General features: G+C 34.1%; 1 protein-coding gene across 3 annotated transcripts in view; it reads right to left on the bottom strand.

Moving 5' to 3' along the window:
- Positions 1-2,170: 2,170 nt before the first annotated feature.
- Positions 2,171-19,956, bottom strand: part of COPS2 (COP9 signalosome subunit 2) — a 30,558-nt gene continuing 12,772 nt past the window's right edge. For 2 of the 3 annotated variants that reach the window (XM_008705937.2, XM_008705939.2), the window contains exons 3-13: positions 19,860-19,937; positions 16,153-16,278; positions 14,016-14,126; positions 13,811-13,888; positions 11,117-11,291; positions 10,181-10,359; positions 10,005-10,057; positions 7,139-7,236; positions 5,708-5,790; positions 5,120-5,178; positions 2,171-4,266 (exon numbers count right to left, since the gene is read on the bottom strand). In XM_008705937.2, coding sequence (XP_008704159.1) covers positions 4,122-4,266; positions 5,120-5,178; positions 5,708-5,790; positions 7,139-7,236; positions 10,005-10,057; positions 10,181-10,359; positions 11,117-11,291; positions 13,811-13,888; positions 14,016-14,126; positions 16,153-16,278; positions 19,860-19,937 — 1,185 coding nt within the window. In that variant the 3' untranslated portion in view covers positions 2,171-4,121. The remainder of the gene's footprint in view (positions 4,267-5,119; positions 5,179-5,707; positions 5,791-7,138; positions 7,237-10,004; positions 10,058-10,180; positions 10,360-11,116; positions 11,292-13,810; positions 13,889-14,015; positions 14,127-16,152; positions 16,279-19,859; positions 19,938-19,956) is intronic. The other variant, XM_008705938.2, reaches the window with a different exon arrangement.

Here is a 19,956-nt window from a genome sequence, read left to right as displayed (position 1 = left end):
TGGTTTCTTTTGGGACATTACCTAAGTTAAATAAATATTTTCAAGATTCAAAAGCAAATCGATACTGAATTTTAGCTTTTTGAGAAATACTCAGAATCAGTAATTTAGAATCATTGACAGTTGTATTGTGGTGCTTAACATCATAAAACTTAAATTCTCCAAATGACATTACTATTCTAATTTACCTTGAAATTCCAAAAGTGAAACCTTTTCAAATCTCATTGAATGATTAAAAGAGAAGTAAACACAATTTTTAAATTATTGGCTAATCCATTCTATTAAGGGCACATGCTAGCTAGACAATACAGGAAAATCTAATAATCTTCAATTAACAGAATCTGACATACTTGCATTCAAAAAGTTAAGAATCTCTGATGTCTACATTAAGGAAGTTCTTAGGATTCCTACTTGTAATTGTACCAAAATATACAATGCTCCTGTTGTATGTGTGGGAAGGAACCTAATGCAAACACAAGTAAAACCTCCAAAAAATTAAGTTTTGATTTCGGTCACACAAATGAAGACCAAAGTCCTTGAGCTTCAAGTTCTGAGACCTGACACCCAGTGTCAGATCTAAGTACTTGGATAATATTCACTAACACTTTGAAACAAAATAACTATAAGTCAATTCCCTCTGTATTTTGTTAAATTATCTCAGTTCAAAAGGATATTTTATAAATCCCATATAAAGAATGCAACTCCTAGCTTTACTAGTTTTTTAAGCACAAGTTTCAATTTAAAGAACTGAATCAAATGAAAACTTCCGGTTTATTTAAATATAAATAATAATAATTAAAATATTTTAAAAACAGGTTATTATTTTTAAAAAGGAGCCTTGGTAAAATTAAATAAAATCGTTATCTCTGAGTCCCTTAAAAAAGGTAAGAGGGAATCTACTAGGTAAATACATTTTTATCCTATGGACTAAACTATCGTTCCTTACCAACATATATGCTTTGTATACTGGTAGATACCCTCATCCCCATCACCACCCCAAAAGGAAAGTTTACTTACCCGTGTTTACTGAAGAATTAAAGACTAATGATTAAAAAAGAAAATTAAAAAAAAAATTTACCATCATAGGTATTTTAAATGTCAAGAAAAGCTGTCTTCTAGTCTGCAACAAACCATTATCTTATTATAAGGTAATAAAAAAGTACTATACCCCCGGCAGTGTTGCCCATTTAAAACAAGCTTCACTAAAACTATATACCCCAATGTGAAATCAGATCCGCCAAGGACACAGTATCAATCTTTAGTTAAAGGGACTCATGTAATGAAAGCAGTTCTTAGTACATACATATTCATCTCACCTTAAAAAAAAAAAGTTATGTTAGGGGCGCCTGGTTGGCTCAATTGGTAGAGCATGCAAATCTTGATCTCAAGGGTCATGATTTCTAGCCTCACATGGCATAAAGATTACTTAAAAAAAAAAAAAATTAACATAAGAGCTAGAATGAGTAGGTGGAAATCCAGCTCTTGTAGCAGACATTTATCTATTACCCTCAAATAGCAGCCGAGTTCTCTGTGGAGTGTCTTTCCAGGTTTGGGGTAAAAGAAAAAGGAGATAAACACGTCACAATATGATGTAAACTACTTGTTACTATAGTTTTCACAGAAGGAAAGATTTAATCAGTAATTCAAAATGCTAAGAATTTGCCAATTAACTTTTTACTTCCCTTAAATTTATATTTTGATAAGCAATCTCAAAAAAAGATTTCAACTCTATAAGATGCACAGGAACATGGAACATGTTTAATGGGAAAAAATAAAAATAGCTTTAAGTTAATCAGACTGTTGAGATGTATCAAAAACCTGTGTCCTAATACAAATGTGGCAAATGACTTTAAAAAAAGAACTTATATTTAGGGAATATTAGACAAAGCCTATATTATACATACAATTACATTAAATTAAAGATTACGGTATAACTTTGGATATTAATTATATGCTTCGCCCAGTTTCCCAAAGAATAAGTGCATGCTTTCCCTCTAGAAACTGGAAGATGCACTATTGCCACGGGGCAAAGATATCACAGGTGAACTGGCCATTCTGAAGATTGGAATGTAAAGGTTAAATCACATAGTTCAAATCCTTTAAATTCTAATTCCATCAACTCAGAGTTAAGTAGGGCCTTTTCCCACAGTTATCACATGCATACATATTTGAATACAGGCACAGAAACTTGTCATTTTTATTTGGGTAACAAAGGGTCTCCAAATTATATTGAAAAATAAGTCCTAATTATTATCACTCCTGTAAAAAAAATTTAGCACATTTTTCACAAATGATTTATGTAAAAGAGAAGAAAATACACATAATTTTATAATATCTTAAACTTTTTTATTCCCTACCAGACATTTTGTCTTCCGTTTTCTTTCAGTTTTCTACAATTTCCAAGTTGCACCTGTATTTAACACTGCTTTAATCTGCTAAAGACATTAACTGATTGCTTTCCTAAATCTAAGGATTATATAGTTTTAGTATAAATATATATCACATATTTTCGTAAAATTTTGACAAAACCGAATAAGCATGCCTTGTTTTAAGTCCATGCTCCTTCCACTGTTTATAAAATCTGATTTAATGATCAAAAATTCTTGGTTGTCATTCTTCAGTTACAACAGTCTTCCTTCTGAACTGCCACTCCTTTTTACATAATAACAAGCAATAGAAAAACCAAAGAAATTATCTTAATCTTAGTTCTTCCTTTTGACACTATAAAATAATGTGATTTTTTTTTTTTAATGAAACAAATACATCCAAAACTCAATACATTCAAATGAGCTGTGTCTCCTTTAAGGTGGTCACCTTGGAAGGCCACAGTTCATTATCCTAACTACGCTACCACTGCTCAAAACTTTCAAACTCTTTTGGGATCGCCTTCAAAGCCAGCTGCATACTTTCTACTATTACCTCAAAGAGAGATTAGTTTTTGGAAACTGTCCAAAGTCATTTGGTGCCAAGTGATGGTAACCATTAAAAAAAAAAATCAAGCTTGATAATACTTTTTGTTTTCTTAAACAATGCGTATCATAAAGTTAAAAGTGTGTATGACTTAAATTAGCTCTGAATACAATTCTAAAAGAGCAAAACCCAAGAGGTTTTGAGCAATGGTAGATTGCTGGAATTAGGAAATAATCTTCCAGCATGATCACTATACAGGGTAACATTCATTTAGCTGTCTATGTTCTGGCATATTTGTTTAAAGTGAACATTCTGAGAGTTAGAATTTCTTTTTAAAAAGGAATATCATTCTTAGGAAAAAAAAAAGAATTTTATTCCTTTAAAGCATCACTGTCAAAGTAAGTACTATGCAAGTGTTTTTTTGGAAACTAGTTCTCCTTACTTTATCAATGAAGACTACTTTAAAAAACTTGAAAGCAAATAACCAACTTATCTGCTCCCAGGCTTTTTAAAATCATTAACTGAAGATAAAATAATTTGAAATTTCTAAGGTACTAAAAAACAAAACAAAAACCCCAAATGTAATAAAAACACATCAAGAACCAAACTACAATTTCTGAGCTGCACTGTTTATTTTGCTGCTTGAAACCTAAGTGACAGTATGCCACTATAATTATGGGGTTTCATCTAAACCTTTACTACACTGCAGGTACAGAAATATACGGACACATTTTTGGAGAATTGACATTTTGCAAAATGCAGCAAACATTTTAATTTATACATGAGAAAAGGAAGTGTTCAAAAGGGTATGCATTTCAAGTTATTGCAGGTTATTTGTGAGAGAATTTCTGCAGGTAAAACATGTTTAAATTTAACCAACAGTAACATGTCAGTGTATTTAAAATCATGACAAAAATCTTCTCTCTGGTCATGTTGCCCGTGACAAATTACTATGATGTTGTATGTTTAGGGCAAGATGTCAATACAGCATAAATCCCATGGCATTTTGGTTTTCTTCTGGAGATTAAAGCTGTTTTTCTTGGGATAAATGCAGCAGCAAAACACAAACCAGTTGATCAAAAAAAGCACTTCTGCCATAACTCCAATAATTTTCAGGACACATCAACCGACAGTAGTTTTGCCATTCCCAGTTCTTTTAAGGATTACATCTCTGCACTGTTGCATTAAGTACGTCTGTGAAAGCTTGTTCTCTGTTAAGCCAGTTTACTGACTACAGCCTGGTTGAGAGAATTTAGTTGGTTGGTCCATTTATCTAGTGCAGTATATCGGGCACCACCCCTCTTCTGATGATCCAATTCAAGGAGTTGGTTGACTTGATCAATTCGGCCATGAATAGTGCTGGAAATAAATAAAAGACATGTCTACAAACCGTTTCCACTGAGTGTATCTATTGGACTATGTTTCATAAAATATTTACAATATCAATAAATGCAAAAGAAGAAACTGCGGCCTCCACTAAGTGACCAATTTCAGAATTACTTACTTCATTCACTGCCTTATTAAAACTCTACACAGAAACTGGATTTCAGCTACATTTTATCAATTTCACTAAAAGAACCCAGCAGGCAGACACTTACCTGGTTAATCAAGAGCAAATGTAAGCCTGTGAAGCTTTATTTTTATTTTTTTAAAGATTTTATTTATTTATTCGACAGAGATAGAGACAGCCAGCAAGAGAAGGAACACAAGCAGGGGGAGTGGGAGAGGAAGAAGCAGGCTCATAGCGGAGGAGCCTGATGTGGGGCTCGATCCCACAACGCCGGGATCACGCCCTGAGCCGAAGGCAGGCGCTTAACCGCTGTGCCACCCAGGCGCCCCATGCCTCTGAAGCTTTAAATACCATACTGCTTTCAAGAAAAATGTAATTTTCAAAGCTATTACATACCATACCTTATACTTCAAAAACATAAAAAAAATCCTAGTCATTAATTAATTCACTAGCTGGATATGGGTCACACATAGAATGAGAAATCTTTCTGAAAACCATTTACAACTTTTTCAGAGATCAAGGGCTTAATATGCTCACTTATCCACAAAAAGCTACCAGGCATACACATATATCTCTTTTAATAGAAAATCATAGCCAAAGTGCTTTTTGTGAAAAATTAAGAACTACACTGCTACCTTTGCTCCCCTTATTCAAACGTTATGGTCCTAAACATTTTGTGATAAGAAACAGCCAAGTACTTACTTATCCAATATGCACTGCACCAGCAAGCTCTCCACATCAGCTACATCTATGTTTAACTCCTAAGACAAAAGACTCATTATAATTCTAGTAATTGACTTCTTTAAAGACTTTATGAAAATAATTATTCTGATTTTAAATTCATTCTCACCATTTAAACGAACTTTAGTGAAAAGAAAATTTAAGACAAATTTCTAATATTATCACTTACATATTTTTGAGAACACAGGTCTAACCAAATTTAACTTTGTAATTTTTAAAGTATATTCTTACCAAAAGTTTATCATGGTTGGGTTAACACTTTATATATTTTATATATATTTTAGTTATATATTTTAGCCACTACTTTGTCTTCTATAACGTTCTGAGGCTGAAAGAATCTTTAAAAAGAAATGTAATGATTCCTTATTTCTCTTTACTGTTAAACTCAATTTATGCCAAGAAAACACAGAATAATTTACATTAAAAGGGAAGACCTAAGTTATGCTGTAATTTGAAAATGTATTATAAAATGTTACAAAAAAATCACTTTTAAATACACTGCATTTATAACTACAAATTATAAATGTTAAGATCCACGAATATAAGTACCTTAGAAATAAAAGGAATATGTATTCTTGTGTAAGGCTTAATTAATTTTATGAGCACTTGTGTTCTGATGTTTCGCAAAAGCTCTGAAATGAAAGGCAAAAACAAAAATAAATTTAACAGTTTGTATATCTGCATGAAACATTATGTACTTCTAAATCACATTAATTAACTATATCAATTATTTTCCCAAAATCTTTCTGCCTGGCAAGGACATAATCATGTATTTGGTTTTTCTGGTTTGTTTTTAACTAAGCTCTATGCCCAACATGGGGCTCAAACTCATCACCCCAAGATCAAGAGTAACATGCTCTACTGACTGAGCCAGCCAGGTGCCCCAGACATAAGGTATTTGGATCTAAAAATATTTGGGTCCAACAGACACACAGTAAGATCAGAGGCTGCCTTTTTCATAATTTTTTTGTGCTCCCACCTCCCTGATTTTGCTTATGTTGTGATGCTACCTAAAATACCCTTTTGTCCTCTCAATAATACTACACACTGCTCATCATCTCCTCTACAGTTAACATTTTTCATGAAACTCTGATTCCTGCCAGTTAAGTCCCTTATTTTATGCTCTCTGAAAAATCTAGAGTATTATATTTTAGACAATGATCTTGCAATTTTCTCCAATTTCTTCACAGACAAGAGCCTTAAAAAAACAACAAAAAACTAGACTGGAGTTCATGCACAGGGCTTCTAAATTTTTCTATAGCCACAAGTGTAGTATCATTCTAGCTTCATACAAGAACTTTTAAAATGTCTGCTGAATGAAAGAGAAAGGAAGGTGGGGAAAAAAGAACATTACTTCCAAAGTATTCTTCGGATTTTCCTGGTGCATCTGGAATTTAAGTATTTGAATGAGGTGTTCCAAATGGTCATTTATAAAACCCTCAAATAGCTCCATAACAGGTGGGAACACTGGAGGTACAAAAGAGGCCCCGGAACAAGGAATGATTTTTGTCTTTGTTAATCCAGCAGAACTTTTTAAAAATCTCATACACTTACTGGTACAACATTAGCCACCCTTCAAAGTAATGCATCGCCGCATCATCTATAGCAGACTATTTTTGAAGTTTTTGTTACTTATCCAAAATCCTAAAAATTAACCTTGAACCTAAGTATCAGTAATAAACACGCAACAATATCTAAATTAGAATAAAAAGGTAAAAGGGACAGACAGCTACCTTAAGTGAAATGGACATGATATAAGAATTTGATGATCTTAATAAATAGCAGGAAACTGGTCAATGATTTCTTTAAAACAGCTTCATAATTTTAAATAATATCCTATTCTATGACAGCATTTAGAAACATTTCTATACTTGGCAACACACAGAAGAAAACTGGTTAAATTCCATGCGGCTCCATTAAGGAGCACTGCTTGACAGTGGCAAAGAAAGTAACTGACTTCAATTAGCAGAAAGAATATACCTTCAATGTGTTCCCTAATGAAAGGATCATCCATGATGTTGCTGTGATTTGTTTTCAGAATCTTTTCAAATTCAGTGATGTCATTATTCTGATAGGCACTAAAAGAAAAAGTATAAATCTTGTCAAACATGAAGAAGTCATGTATTAACCCAAGTAATTCAAAAAGCCTATTTCTCAATTTTTATATGCAAAAATCTAAATTACATTACAGTTTCTGTCATAGAAATCAGAGTTAAACACAACACACACATCCTTCTCCAAATAAAATTAATTTCTTTTTTAATGCTTTCAGTTTTATAAAGATTAAATAAATCTTCTTTTGGGGTCATATACTATATTTATATATAGTTCATTAAATTCTTCTCAAAATCTTAAAACACTGTTAAAAACTGACAAATTTAAAAACTGTTTAATGCTTGATACTTTCAAGTTACATTGTGCATTTATCATTTAATCCCTAAGAAATGAGGTTTCATGCATAACATTGTATGGAGGAATTTGGCCTTGTCTCTGAAATAAGATACTACATTCTCTCTGAAGATTATTCAGAAATGCAGCTTCCTAATTTTTATCTTCTAGAAAGCTACCAGCAACTGCTAAAACTCTGCAAAGCGAACATTTGATTCTAAATTTTCTCTAGCCTTAAAATTCCACTGAGTTATATAGCAGAAATATCAGTGGCAGGTAATTAGTGCCAAATGGGACACACACACAAAGGTGAGAGTGATGGACCCTGCTGCAGAAGGCCAAAGGCTGATTTATGTTCATAATTCTCTGAGGCGTCTAGTATCTACTCTTAAATAACTCTGTAGGGCACTATGGGGATTGCTAAAGGTGCTGAGAAGGAAGAAGCCAACCTTCTGGATATGGCACCACTGTCTGCTTTATATGTAAGACATATCATCAGCCATTCGGCACGCCCTCTGCTGTGCTTCCATCTGTTGGGTCGCAATGTAACTTCATGTTAGGGGCAGGTGATTCAAGTGCTTCAACAGGAATTATTTTCCTCTAGTCTGCTGGCAACTGACTAGGAAGATAAAATTAGGAAGCATTACTTTCTCACCTACCCCAAATACATTATTGCAAAATATACTACAGGAGGATATATTCAAGTAGTGACACACTTGCACATGTGTATATTTTAACCAAGAGACATTCTTCCACTATTTAACTGACTTAAAAAAAAAATCTTATACAAAATGTGGGACACCACAAACCACTTGCTTGGGTCAAAATTTACCATTAAGTTGAGTTCCAATAAAAAGGTTTCACTGGAGTAAACTGTATGATATAGTAAAATATAAATGCAGTCATTACCTTTTAAAGGTCTGATAAATCAGCTCTTTATTCCATTTTAATGTATTTATTTTAATTCAGATGAAATATTAATGTTTAGGGCAAAACACTCCCTCAATTTTTCTTTAAGAGTTTTAAAAGTTTAAACTGTTGCTTAACAACTTAACTTTATAAACGTTTTTCTAAAGTATTATGAAGTGAATCTCTAACCAAATCATCTTGTAGTTAATGCGGCCAAATGCTGAGGAATAAACCATTTGAAATATAGATGGAGAAATCTCCTTTCATAACTAAAATCAACTTAATTCAACAAATATGTATTAGAATAAAGAAATAAACAATAAAAGAAAGTGATACTTTTTTAAAAGTAGGCTCCATGAACTCGACCTTGAGATCAAGACCTGAGCTGAAAAAAAGAACTGGACGTTTAACCAACTGAGCCACCCAGGCGCTCCAAAGAAATTGATTTTTTAAAATTGTAATTTAGAGTTATCTCCTAACTATTTCTAGTTCCCTTAAGATAAAATCATTCTTATATTTTACAGCTGAAATTAAAGTTTCCTTAAACAAACAAACCTAGTAATGTGGAAAACCTATAGCCAGATGAAAACAAAGTAAATGACGACATTTTACATAGGAACTCAAACAATACCATGTAATAAGCTATTTTCTCCAAGTATATAAAATTTATATATGGGTGACTCATAATTTATCATCTAACAGTACTTTTAAATCTTATAAGACTGTTAAAAGAATGCCTTATCACTTCCATTATCTACACACATATGCAAAAAACCCCATCCTACTCTATGTCCCTAATATTCTTCCAGCCTTGGTAAACTCAGCTGCACAATCTAAAACAAAAGACTTGAAGAAACCGAGGCTCCATTTATTCCCAGCCCAGAGGTAAATTTTTCTTGCTCACTGATTTCTTTTGCAAAAGTAGGCCTTCTTTTCCAGGCTTTTCCCTTTATCTTCTATACTTTACTTAATATTAATTGATCGTAGCAGGTTTTTCAGTTGCTAAGCATCATACCGTGGAAATAATCAAGAAATCCTTCGGTTTCTTACCAGTATGACCCCTCTCCTCCTCACCTCAGAATATTATCTGAGGTAAACTTTTATAAATGATTTTTAAAATCTTGTCAACTGAGCAAACATGTGAATAAAGACATTGTCTTGTTGAACATTTTTGACTTATGTGGTGGACCAATTCATAATTTCATTTTGGATTAAGGCAGTAGAAACAGCAAACATTGTGAAATTGTTTTAAAATACCTACAATCAGTTTTCTACTGAAAAACAGCACACACACAAACATGTAGAGAATAAGAAAAAAAACCAGCCAATACTATACTATAAGTCAATACTATACAAAATCTTGTGACTAACGGAAACAGAATAAATGACTTCAAAAGATAAAAATTTCACAAACTCTGGAATATTTTAAACCAAAATACAAGAGTAAATTTGGAGTTTTAACTGAATTCTCAAAATTTCTCTCCCTCTTTCCCCTCTAAAAATTCACTGCTTTAAGGAACTTTACCTTAACCGGAATATAAAATCTTACCTTACTAAATTCGTCATTGCTAAAATTTCTGGATCATTTTTGTATGGTTTGGCCTAAGGACATTAAGGAGAGAAAAAAAAAAAAGAAAAATTAACTATGCTATATGTACAAAGCAAGAGTAACATTTATTTCCAGAAAAGATAGCCAACAGAAATGAACAATGAGAACACACATACCTCCTGCGAGTCAAATGGATTTATTCCCGATTTCATTAGCATATTTGCTAACACCAAATATTTTAAGCAAGTGGTTCGTCTTGGACTTCCCGATTCATCATAATTCTTGAAGGCTTCAAAAAAATCAGTGTGTGCCTTTTCAAATTCACCTTCTCTCAAGTGCATTTTACCACCACATTCTATAAAGAATAAAAAAGAGTAAAAGGGTATTTGCAGTTCTGTACTAAGATTGAGCACTTTATAAAAATCAAATGAAAACTATGATAGTGGCTTTCCATTTTTTTAATTCTATAGCTTGAATAGCACTAGCCCCAAGGTACTCGCTTTAATTCCTTTTTTTGGGGGCAATGGGGGGGGGGAGAAGAGACAGTGGCGGGAGGGGTGAGGGAGAGGGGGAGAGAGGGGATCTCAAGTCGGCTCCACGCTCAGCATGGAGCTGGATGCAGGACTTGATCTTATAACCCTGAGATCATGACCTGAGCCAAAAATCAAGAGTGAGATGCTTAACCAACTAAGCCACACAGGTGCCCCAGTACTCACTTTAATTCTAAAAAGCAAGTTCTTCATTATAAACATCAAACAAGCATTTGCAAATCTTTATTCTCAGTTGAGGCAGAAAATAATTTTGTGTATATCGTTACAATTCAAGAATAGAACTTCTTTTTTCCCCCCTCTCCCCCCACCGCCAATCTTGAGAATAGAACTTCTGATGGTAAATTTTCTATTCAAGTAGGTCATTGATGTAAAATTTTACAAGACAAAAAATTCAATTTCTAATTCTAACTTCTTTCTAAGACTACATCATTTCACTGATTTTACTACTTTGCCATTTATTTTCACTAAAACAGAAACAACCTTCAGAGTCATTCAGCCATATACAATGACACCCTGGTATCTTCCTGTGACACTGCCCACCCTTCTCCAAATAAAACTTGCCTCTGATGACTCCCATGATCAGTGGATGAGGGATGGCAGACTTGATGTGAAGTGACTGTTCATAGAGTGCTTTAAGTTTTTTGTTATTCTTCTGTGCCGTGTACATTTGAATTTCCAAAGCGTATATTTCTAATAACTGTGTACCTTTTTTCAGGTCATCTTCTCCATCATCAGTCTAAGAAAACAAATAATGAACTTTAGTTAAAAAAGAATTCACAGTCGACCTAGTAATTTTTATTTGAGTTAGCCTGAGATCCTTACATTTATAATACTAATTCTGTGTGAAAACACACTACAAATTTTAATTAAGATCCAGGAATCTAAGAATACTACCTTTATTTTTTTTTTTTAAAGATTTTATTTATTCATTTGACAGAGATAGAGACAGCCAGCGAGAGAAGGAACACAAGCAGGGGGAATGGGAGAGGAAGAAGCAGGCTCATAGCGGAGGAGCCTGATGTGGGGCTCGATCCCAGAACGCCGGGATCACGCCCTGAGCCGAAGGCAGATGCTCAACCGCTGTGCCACCCAGGCGCCCCTAAGAATACTACCTTTAATAGACAAAAAGGAATGCACACATTCTCTGTACTTTCTAGTCACTCAATAAGGAAAAAGTGACCAGAAGTATTTTTTAATGTACAAAATGTTATAACGTTTGTTTTTATCTAGGAGTTTCTTTATGGTCTTCCCCAAATCTTCACAACCACTTTATATCCACTGATTTGATCAAAAAGCACTTCCAAGCGCCTTCCTAGTGCCAGGCACTGGGTCTACCTTGGAGAAACACACAGTTAAATAAGCTAATGTTCCCGGCCCCCAAAACTTCACAATCTAGAAGATTAATCTGTCAATAGATAAATACAATATAAATAATGATTCTATTTGAAGCATGAAGCAAGTGCCCAGAAGAATGGAAGAGAAACTGACTAACTCTGCTGATGTATGTCAAAGGAATAACAAAGATGGTAACATTTGAGTTCATCTTTGAAAAACAACCAACAGTCCACAAAATACAGGCCGTGAAAAACAGAATATAGGCAACAGTCAGACAATCACAAGTATCAAGCCCTTACACAAAGCCAAAATTTATTATTTATTTGGTCTTCCAACACAATTCTGTTTGGTCATTCACTAATAAATCACAACCAGGTAAAATGTATGATACGTAAGACACAATTTGTACATCTAGATGATCACAGATCTCTGCTATAATGTTATCTGCAATCAGACAGAATTTTCTCATGTTCCAAAATAAACTGGGCAAAACCTTCACTAGAGGGTTTCTTCTTACTCCTTATATAAATGCTGAAAGACCCTCTTCCATTCAGAAACGGCTCTTCTATTATTTCCACTTCATGTGGAACTGAACTCACAGTTGTTTATGCATCAGACTAAGCTTTTCTAAGAATGTGTAGATAAGAAACAAATCATAAATAACTAATCTGCTTTATGAAGCAAAACTATTGAGTTTTGTTTTTAAGATTTTATTTATCTATCTGAGACACAGAGAGAATACAAGTGGTGGTGGGGGGGGGGCGCAGAGGGAGAGGAAGAGGGAGAAGCAGACTTCCCACTGAGCAGGGAGTCCGATGCGGGCTTGATCCCAGGACCCCAGGATCATGACCTGAGCCAAAGGCAGAAGTTTAACTGACTGAGCCACCCAGGAGCCCCGAAGAAAACTATTAGGAAATAAAAACATATTCTTTTATAAAAATCTAAAAAAAACAAAAACAAAAACCTAAAAAAAAAAAAAGTTAAATAAAAATACATGCATGTGATTAATTTACAACACTTTCCCCATCAACTTTTCTCCCATTCACAGGAATAACATATACAATTAAAAAATAGTACATAGCCTAGGAAGAGGTTAAAAACATTTAAAACAGTATTTCCACGTAAATTTTAAACTAATACGAAATAATGTATTGATCAAGAAAAAATATAACCACAGTTAAAAAGTTATAGAGGTGTACTGTCCAGATCATGCGGTAATTCAAATTTAAGTAAAATTAAAAGCTCATGCACACTTCAACTGCCTGATGACATGTAGCTGGTGCTATCATATTAGCGCAAATGCACAATATTTCTAGTTTCTAGCATCATATGAAGTTCTAATAGACAAGACTGTTACAGAAGATTCATATATGATAAACTAGGTATGAAATATCTTTATTACATGTCTCTAACATTCTTTCTAATTTTCACAGGGTCTATAACTAAATATGAAAGGCTTATTCTTAGTAAGTATTATCAACTAGCCTATTTGTTTATGGATACCTGTGCCTCAATCCATAAAAATAATGATTAAGAAGGAGAAATGTAATACTCAGAAAAAAACAAGCTTTCTGGTATCTTATTTGCCAAATTTTATTTTGGGGATGAAATTTTTTTTTTTTTAAGATTTTTTAATTTATTTATTTGACAGAGACAGAGACAGCCAGCGAGAGAGGGAACACAAGCAGGGGGAGTGGGAGAGGAAGAAGCAGGCTCATAGTGGAGGAGCCTGACGTGGGGCTCGATCCCGTAATGCCGGGATCACGCCCTGAGCCGAAGGCAGATGCCCAACCGCTGTGCCACCCAGGCACCCCTTGGGGATGAATTCTGAATAAAAACATCCCTAAGTAAGTTTCAAATATAATTTTTTCTTATGCTTTTATTATGAAGAATTATTAAGAAAAAATAAGAGAATGCTACCTGGCAGGACTGATGTAACTGGCGTAAAATTTTTTGAAGCTTTCCATATTCTTCTCGTTCTAAATATAATTTCCCAAGCTGTAAAAGAACATACTTATTAAAATCAAAAGATTTCAACAGGAAAAGGCATGATTCTTTAGGAGAGCTTATTAAGGACACCCTCCCACTCTTCAAAAAAAAAAAAAAAAGTAATTGTAATTGTTACCTTTGTGTTTGTCTTAAACCACAGTCTATCATTCTTAGCATCTTTCAAAGCTTCCAGTGTTGTTTCATAGAATTCCTGCAGTAAATCCATCTGACATAAAAAATCAGAATTCTATAATTGTAAACAGCAAATTTGTACCTGTTAATAAAGTTAATTTGAACAAACTAAAAGTGCATCTTTGAACTTTAATACACATAAGATACACTATCTGTTTCTGAATGTGTGTCAGTCTATAATTTAACAAAACCTTAGCAAAACTGAGAACAAATTTATAAAAAGTGCCAAGATCTGTTTTTATGTGTTTTTAAAAAATAAAACCCAGAAAATATCTAATGTTCTAACAGTGTGATTTGTCCTTTCCAATCTAATAACTCATTTTATATTGATGGAAGTGAATGATATGCACACTGAACTAGATGTGCTGTTATTAACAGCGCGTATCTTATTCACTCTACTCTCAGTTGGTATCTACTATGTGGCAAACAGTAGGCAAGCAGCTAAAGAAACAATAAGCTTCCCTCAAAAATTCTTCTATAAATGTAATTAATCAAGTAACTGAACTACACAGCTCTTGAGTTACTGGTAAGCTGCTACAATTAGGTAGAGGGTAAAGTCTAGCACAATTTTAGCTGTGTCTAAACACCATCAATTCACTAATCTGAGTGTGACATTTTTTCGTGGAAAATCATTCTATTTTGCATTATAGTAAGCTCCGCTACCTATCCTCCCACCCCGTCCGGCTCTGCCTTTGTTTGAGGACCTGATTCTCTAGATCTCTACTTAACAGGATCAAAAGGTAAGAGGGCTATGACGACAGGAAAGTTTAATACTTTCAGAACAGGCTGCCTATCTATTCAAGACTGCCGATGACATATTGAATAAGTTGAGTACCGCCCACCCAATATCTATCCTTACTCTCAAAGACAAAAAGCGTACATATAAGAGCACGAAGCAACACACAATCTTGAAGCTTGAAATTAATTCCCCCAACCAACATCTGGCATAACATTTATAAATAGTGTACCAAAAATGTTTTGATGACACTTGTTTATAAAATTCGGAATATATTTCCCTACATAAAAAAGCCCTCCCCCAATATGTAACAACTCTGTAATTAGCACCATTAATTACTAATGTTTTAACAAAACGTATACAGCTGACACTTGAATAACATGTTTGAACTGAGTGGGTCCACTTATACGTGGATTTTTTCTGATAAATACAGTACGGTACTATAAATGTATTTTCTCTTATGATTTTCTCCATAACATTTTCTTTTCTCTGGTTTACTGTAAGAATACAGTATACACATAACATATAAAATATGTTAATCAACTGTTTATATGTTATAGGTGAGGCTTCTGGTCAACATCAGGCTATTAGTAGTTAAGTTTCTGAGGAGTCAATAGTTATACCACAGATTTTCAACTGCACAGCAGGGGGGCAGAGGGGAGGGGCTTGGCACCCTAACCCCCATGTTGTTCAAGGGTCAGTTTTAAGTTTATTTTTCTCTATTTTCTTTACATATATTTTAGATATAAAGAGTATTAAACGTTTTAAGAAATCCTAAATGACATGGAGAATAAATGACATACAGAATAGTTCTTGTATCCTTCCCAAGGCCCACTGTAGTTTCTTCATCATTAGCCCTTTCTTTCATCATCCATCATTCACCTGTTCTTTGTAAAAGCATTTACTGAACACTTATTGAGTAATGCCAAGTACTAATATGAGTGAAGGGTCTCCTCTCACGGATCTTTAATCAAATCTACACAAATCTAACGGAAGTCGTGATGGAGTTTATTGGAAGGAGCTATGATAGTAACTACATGGGAGGTTAAGCCTGTAAAAGTTGTGTGCAGATTATGTACAGATTATGTACCTCAAGATATTATTTGAAGAGCTATAGCTAGTTATTGCCTTTCAATGTTGTATGATTAGTACTACAATTAATAAAATAGTATATATTATTTGTAAAACACATTAATGCCTGGCATAACTGCTCAACTAGAAATCTCTAGGCCTTAAAAAAAAAAAAAAGCCTTTAGTATGAATAATTATAAAAAGTTGGAAGGGTTTGTTATAACAGTTTAAATTACACACTGCCAAGTACCAAGAGGAAAAATCAGAATCTAACCTGTTTAGAAGTGGAGATATAATCAAGAATAGAATTAATGGATTTTTCAGAATAATTTCTTGTGACTGCACTCCGAATATAGGTCAATAGTTGTTTATATCTGTTCATCATTTCTGGAAAGTTTGTCTGTCAGGGAAGAAAAATGCAGTATTAGATATGTATTTACGTGCTAAAATATCTACATGATTAAGACCATAGCACATACTACTACATAATGGAAAAATAAAGTTTTATGATAGAGAAAGTACGTATGGCAGAAACACTATAAACATTTTAGCTTAAATTTGAAATTTCTAGATTACTGACACATGAGCCAAATTTATGAAGTTACCCTATGAAAAAGTACAATTTACAGATTTTCAAAATTTCAGATATTGTTCTCATTGCACAACAAACATTTATTGAAATCGTAAGAACTACTAAAATATTCACAGACCAAAAAATATAAATAAATCCAACTTTTCAAATGCCTTGGGCACCAACTATGCAGATATCAGCTATATCCTCTCCTGAAGATTTACCCCTTGATAAGAAAGCTCTCTAACAATAGTGATGTGTTTCTTTTCTCCCTGTATTATTGGTTGGCTCAATGATAAAATGTGAAGCGAAGGAATCTTTTCAAGCCCAGGTACTCATCCCACCATCAAGGAAAGTCCTCCCACCCAAGTCTCTCCTCAATAGTAGATGTGGCTAATGTCGCTTTTCCTTGCAGGACTACTTGCACTGCTGTGGTTATTCCAGGAAACACGAGAGATCTGAGGAAATAAAGAACTACCAGTCAAACTTCCAACACTTAAGTATTCTGGTGGATGGTCTATCCTCCCTCAAAGTATATCGTGTGAGTCAATTTATGAATCGAACCTGATAACTTGCATCCACAGTCCCCACAATCTCCAATTGCTATTAATCCTTCTTTTCACTGGGTTCTACTCTACTTTTAATCAGGGAGGCAGAGCACTGGCAGATACAGTGTTTTTCTTGACTAACAGACAATGTGTGGACTTACAAAAAAGAAAACAATAGTTGGGACAGGTGGGGAAAAATGGACAGAACAATGGGAAAAGCCTTAGTAATATGTAGTATCAAACTACCTTATTTCCAAGTATGCCAGTACCATGTAAGGGTAAATAACAGGTAATATCCTAACAGTGAACTGTTAAAACCCAAGTTACAGAACATATCTTATGGCAAAAGGCAAATCAGAAATAGGACTGTCCTAATTTTGAGATTGTATCTGGATACAGAAAGAGAATTTTAGCAAAAAGTTATAGCTTTGAATTAATTTTCTTATGCTCTAGTAATTTTAAAGTTCATTTTTCAATAATTATGTTACTATATTTAAAAACTAAGGGAAGATTAGGTAAATTACAGTGGTGAACACAGAGCAGTTGATAGCAAATCCTTCCAACTTTTTATTGCTCAAAACCTTCACACAGCAACATGGGTCCTATCCTGAATCCAACTAGAAAATGAGGGATGGAAGCTGAAACTACTATTCACAGATGCTGTTTGAGCAAATAGAAGGTAGAGAAGGAAGGTAGGCAAAGTAACACAAACTACAAATAATCCTTTCCCTTACTTACTTCCCATCTTGGTTCAAGGTAAAACGGTAAAATCAAGTCTTATGGGTGGCATATATTTAAATGGGCTCAAAAACTAAACCAATGCCAGTATGTTAAGATAGCAGTTTTCTAGAGTCTCTTGATATTATTTCAAATCATAGAATCTTAAGAGTTGAACATTGGGCTTCTAATGTCACTAAAATTGTTTAGTCAAAATCTCTGTCCCTTGAGATACCTGATGCTTCTCCCATATCCTTCTAAGCTATTAATTTAAATATAGTATGTGTGTGTGTTTAGTATTTTCACAAATAATAAATGGAAAGAAAGCACAAGGGCTTTCTTTGTGCAACAGAGATACTTTTTGAGAATAACAGAGCAGAACTGGAAAAGGTAAATTCAAGATAGACATTTTTCCTTCTTTAACTGTATTTAAATGCAATATGCAATATGCTTATTAACGTTTAACATGTTTTGAATAGTCTTGATATTTTTGGGGGGAAGAATGAGCTAAAATATTTTGTGGATAGTTTTTGTAGATGTTATGAGGGCCCCTCCTTGTGAAGGTAAGTGAGGATGCCAGAGTGAGAATACGTCAAGAACAGGATGAAAGATTAGTAGATATTAACTGGACAAAGGTAACAGTCAATTCAGGGAGTTCAATTTCAAATAGATGGGATAAGAGGTTAACAGGGAAAGGGAGGAAACATATGAAAACTATAGAGATAGACTGCCAGCTATCCCTCCATCTGCCATAGAAGCAACTGCTTACCTCTGCTACCTAAGCTCCACTTTATCTTTTTCTCGAAAATTCCTCTATCCTTAGTGATTTTAAGGTTCGTATCTGTCCCTAGTCCTCTCATCTAACCATTTATTTTCCCCTCCACCTCTAGCCTGCACTCTTGAAGACTAGCAATTCTATGAGTACAACGTCATGACAATCCCAACTTATCTATGACTTCATTCAACAACATATCTGAGAACCTACTGAATGCCAGCCACTATTACAGATGATAGGAATGTAACAGTGAATAAAACAAAGTCCTGCTCTCATGGAGCTTACAATCCATGAGGATGAGGGCAGCAGAAAGGCAATACGTAAGTTAACAGATTAAGTGGTGATAGAGTCAAAAGAAGAAAAATACCAGGGTTAAGATGAATGTAAGTGATGACGGGAAGGATGTGATTTTATATAAGGCAGTCAGAGGAAGGCCATCCTGATATATGGTGACACTGAACAGAGATCTGATCAAATGAGGAAAAAAGCCATGTGGCTATCTGAGAGGAGAATCTGGGGCAGAGGAAAACAGCAAATACAACTATTTACAAGTAGGAGCATGCTTAGGATGACATGAGGACAGCAAGGGACCCAGTAAAGGAGAGAACAGAAAATAATATCAGAAAGGCAGCAAAGGGTAAGTTGCTATAGGGCCTCCCAGGCCATGATAAGGATTTGGATTTTATTAAGGAAGGTAGCAACCATTAGAAGATTTAGAGCAAAGGAATGACATAATCTGACATATTTTAGAAGGATCACTCTAAAAACAAAAACTAAAGGATCACTCTGCTACTTGTGAAGAACAGACTGTAAATAAGGCAAGGATAGAAGTAAGGATACCATTAAGCTACAGAAATAATCCAGATGAGAAACGAATGTTGGCTTGGACCAGAGTAGCAGAAATAAAAATGGTTAAGCAGCAGATACTAGATATATTTTAAAGATATTTAAAAACATCTGGATTTACCAATGGATTATTTGAGGGGAGAGAGACAAAGAGGGGAGTCAAGAACGATGCTAGTTTTGGTTCTTATCAGTGGAAGTGGAATTCCTTGACATATAAAGTAGAATTTTTAAACTCCAAAATAAGCACTAACAGTTTGTGGAAAAATCATTCTGTTAATAATGCAGCCAGATACTGTCTATGTATCTATAGGATAAGTTTTCTTAACCAGGAAAGTTTGATTCCTATGCAGATTTTTTTTTTACTTGGTATTACTGTAGTCACAAATAAAAAGTAGGCTAAGTATAGAAATATATCAACAGAATTATTTTAAAGAGGTAGACAGAATGGCATTTTGTTGCCATGAGGTTTTTACCCACAGAATTTATTTCATTATTAGTTTAATTCCCCTCAGAACAAATCTTACCAACTTGAAGTTAATCTTAATCATTTGCTTCAGTGCTTTAAATCCCCATTCTCCTTTTTCACCTTCAAGTTCCAAAACCTAAAAAACAGAAGACATT

The sequence above is a fragment of the Ursus maritimus genome, unplaced genomic scaffold, assembly GCF_017311325.1.
Source record: "Ursus maritimus isolate PB19 unplaced genomic scaffold, ASM1731132v1 scaffold_35, whole genome shotgun sequence".
In the NCBI taxonomy this organism is placed as follows: Eukaryota; Metazoa; Chordata; class Mammalia; order Carnivora; family Ursidae; genus Ursus; species Ursus maritimus.
This window is presented reverse-complemented; position numbering and strand designations above follow the sequence as displayed.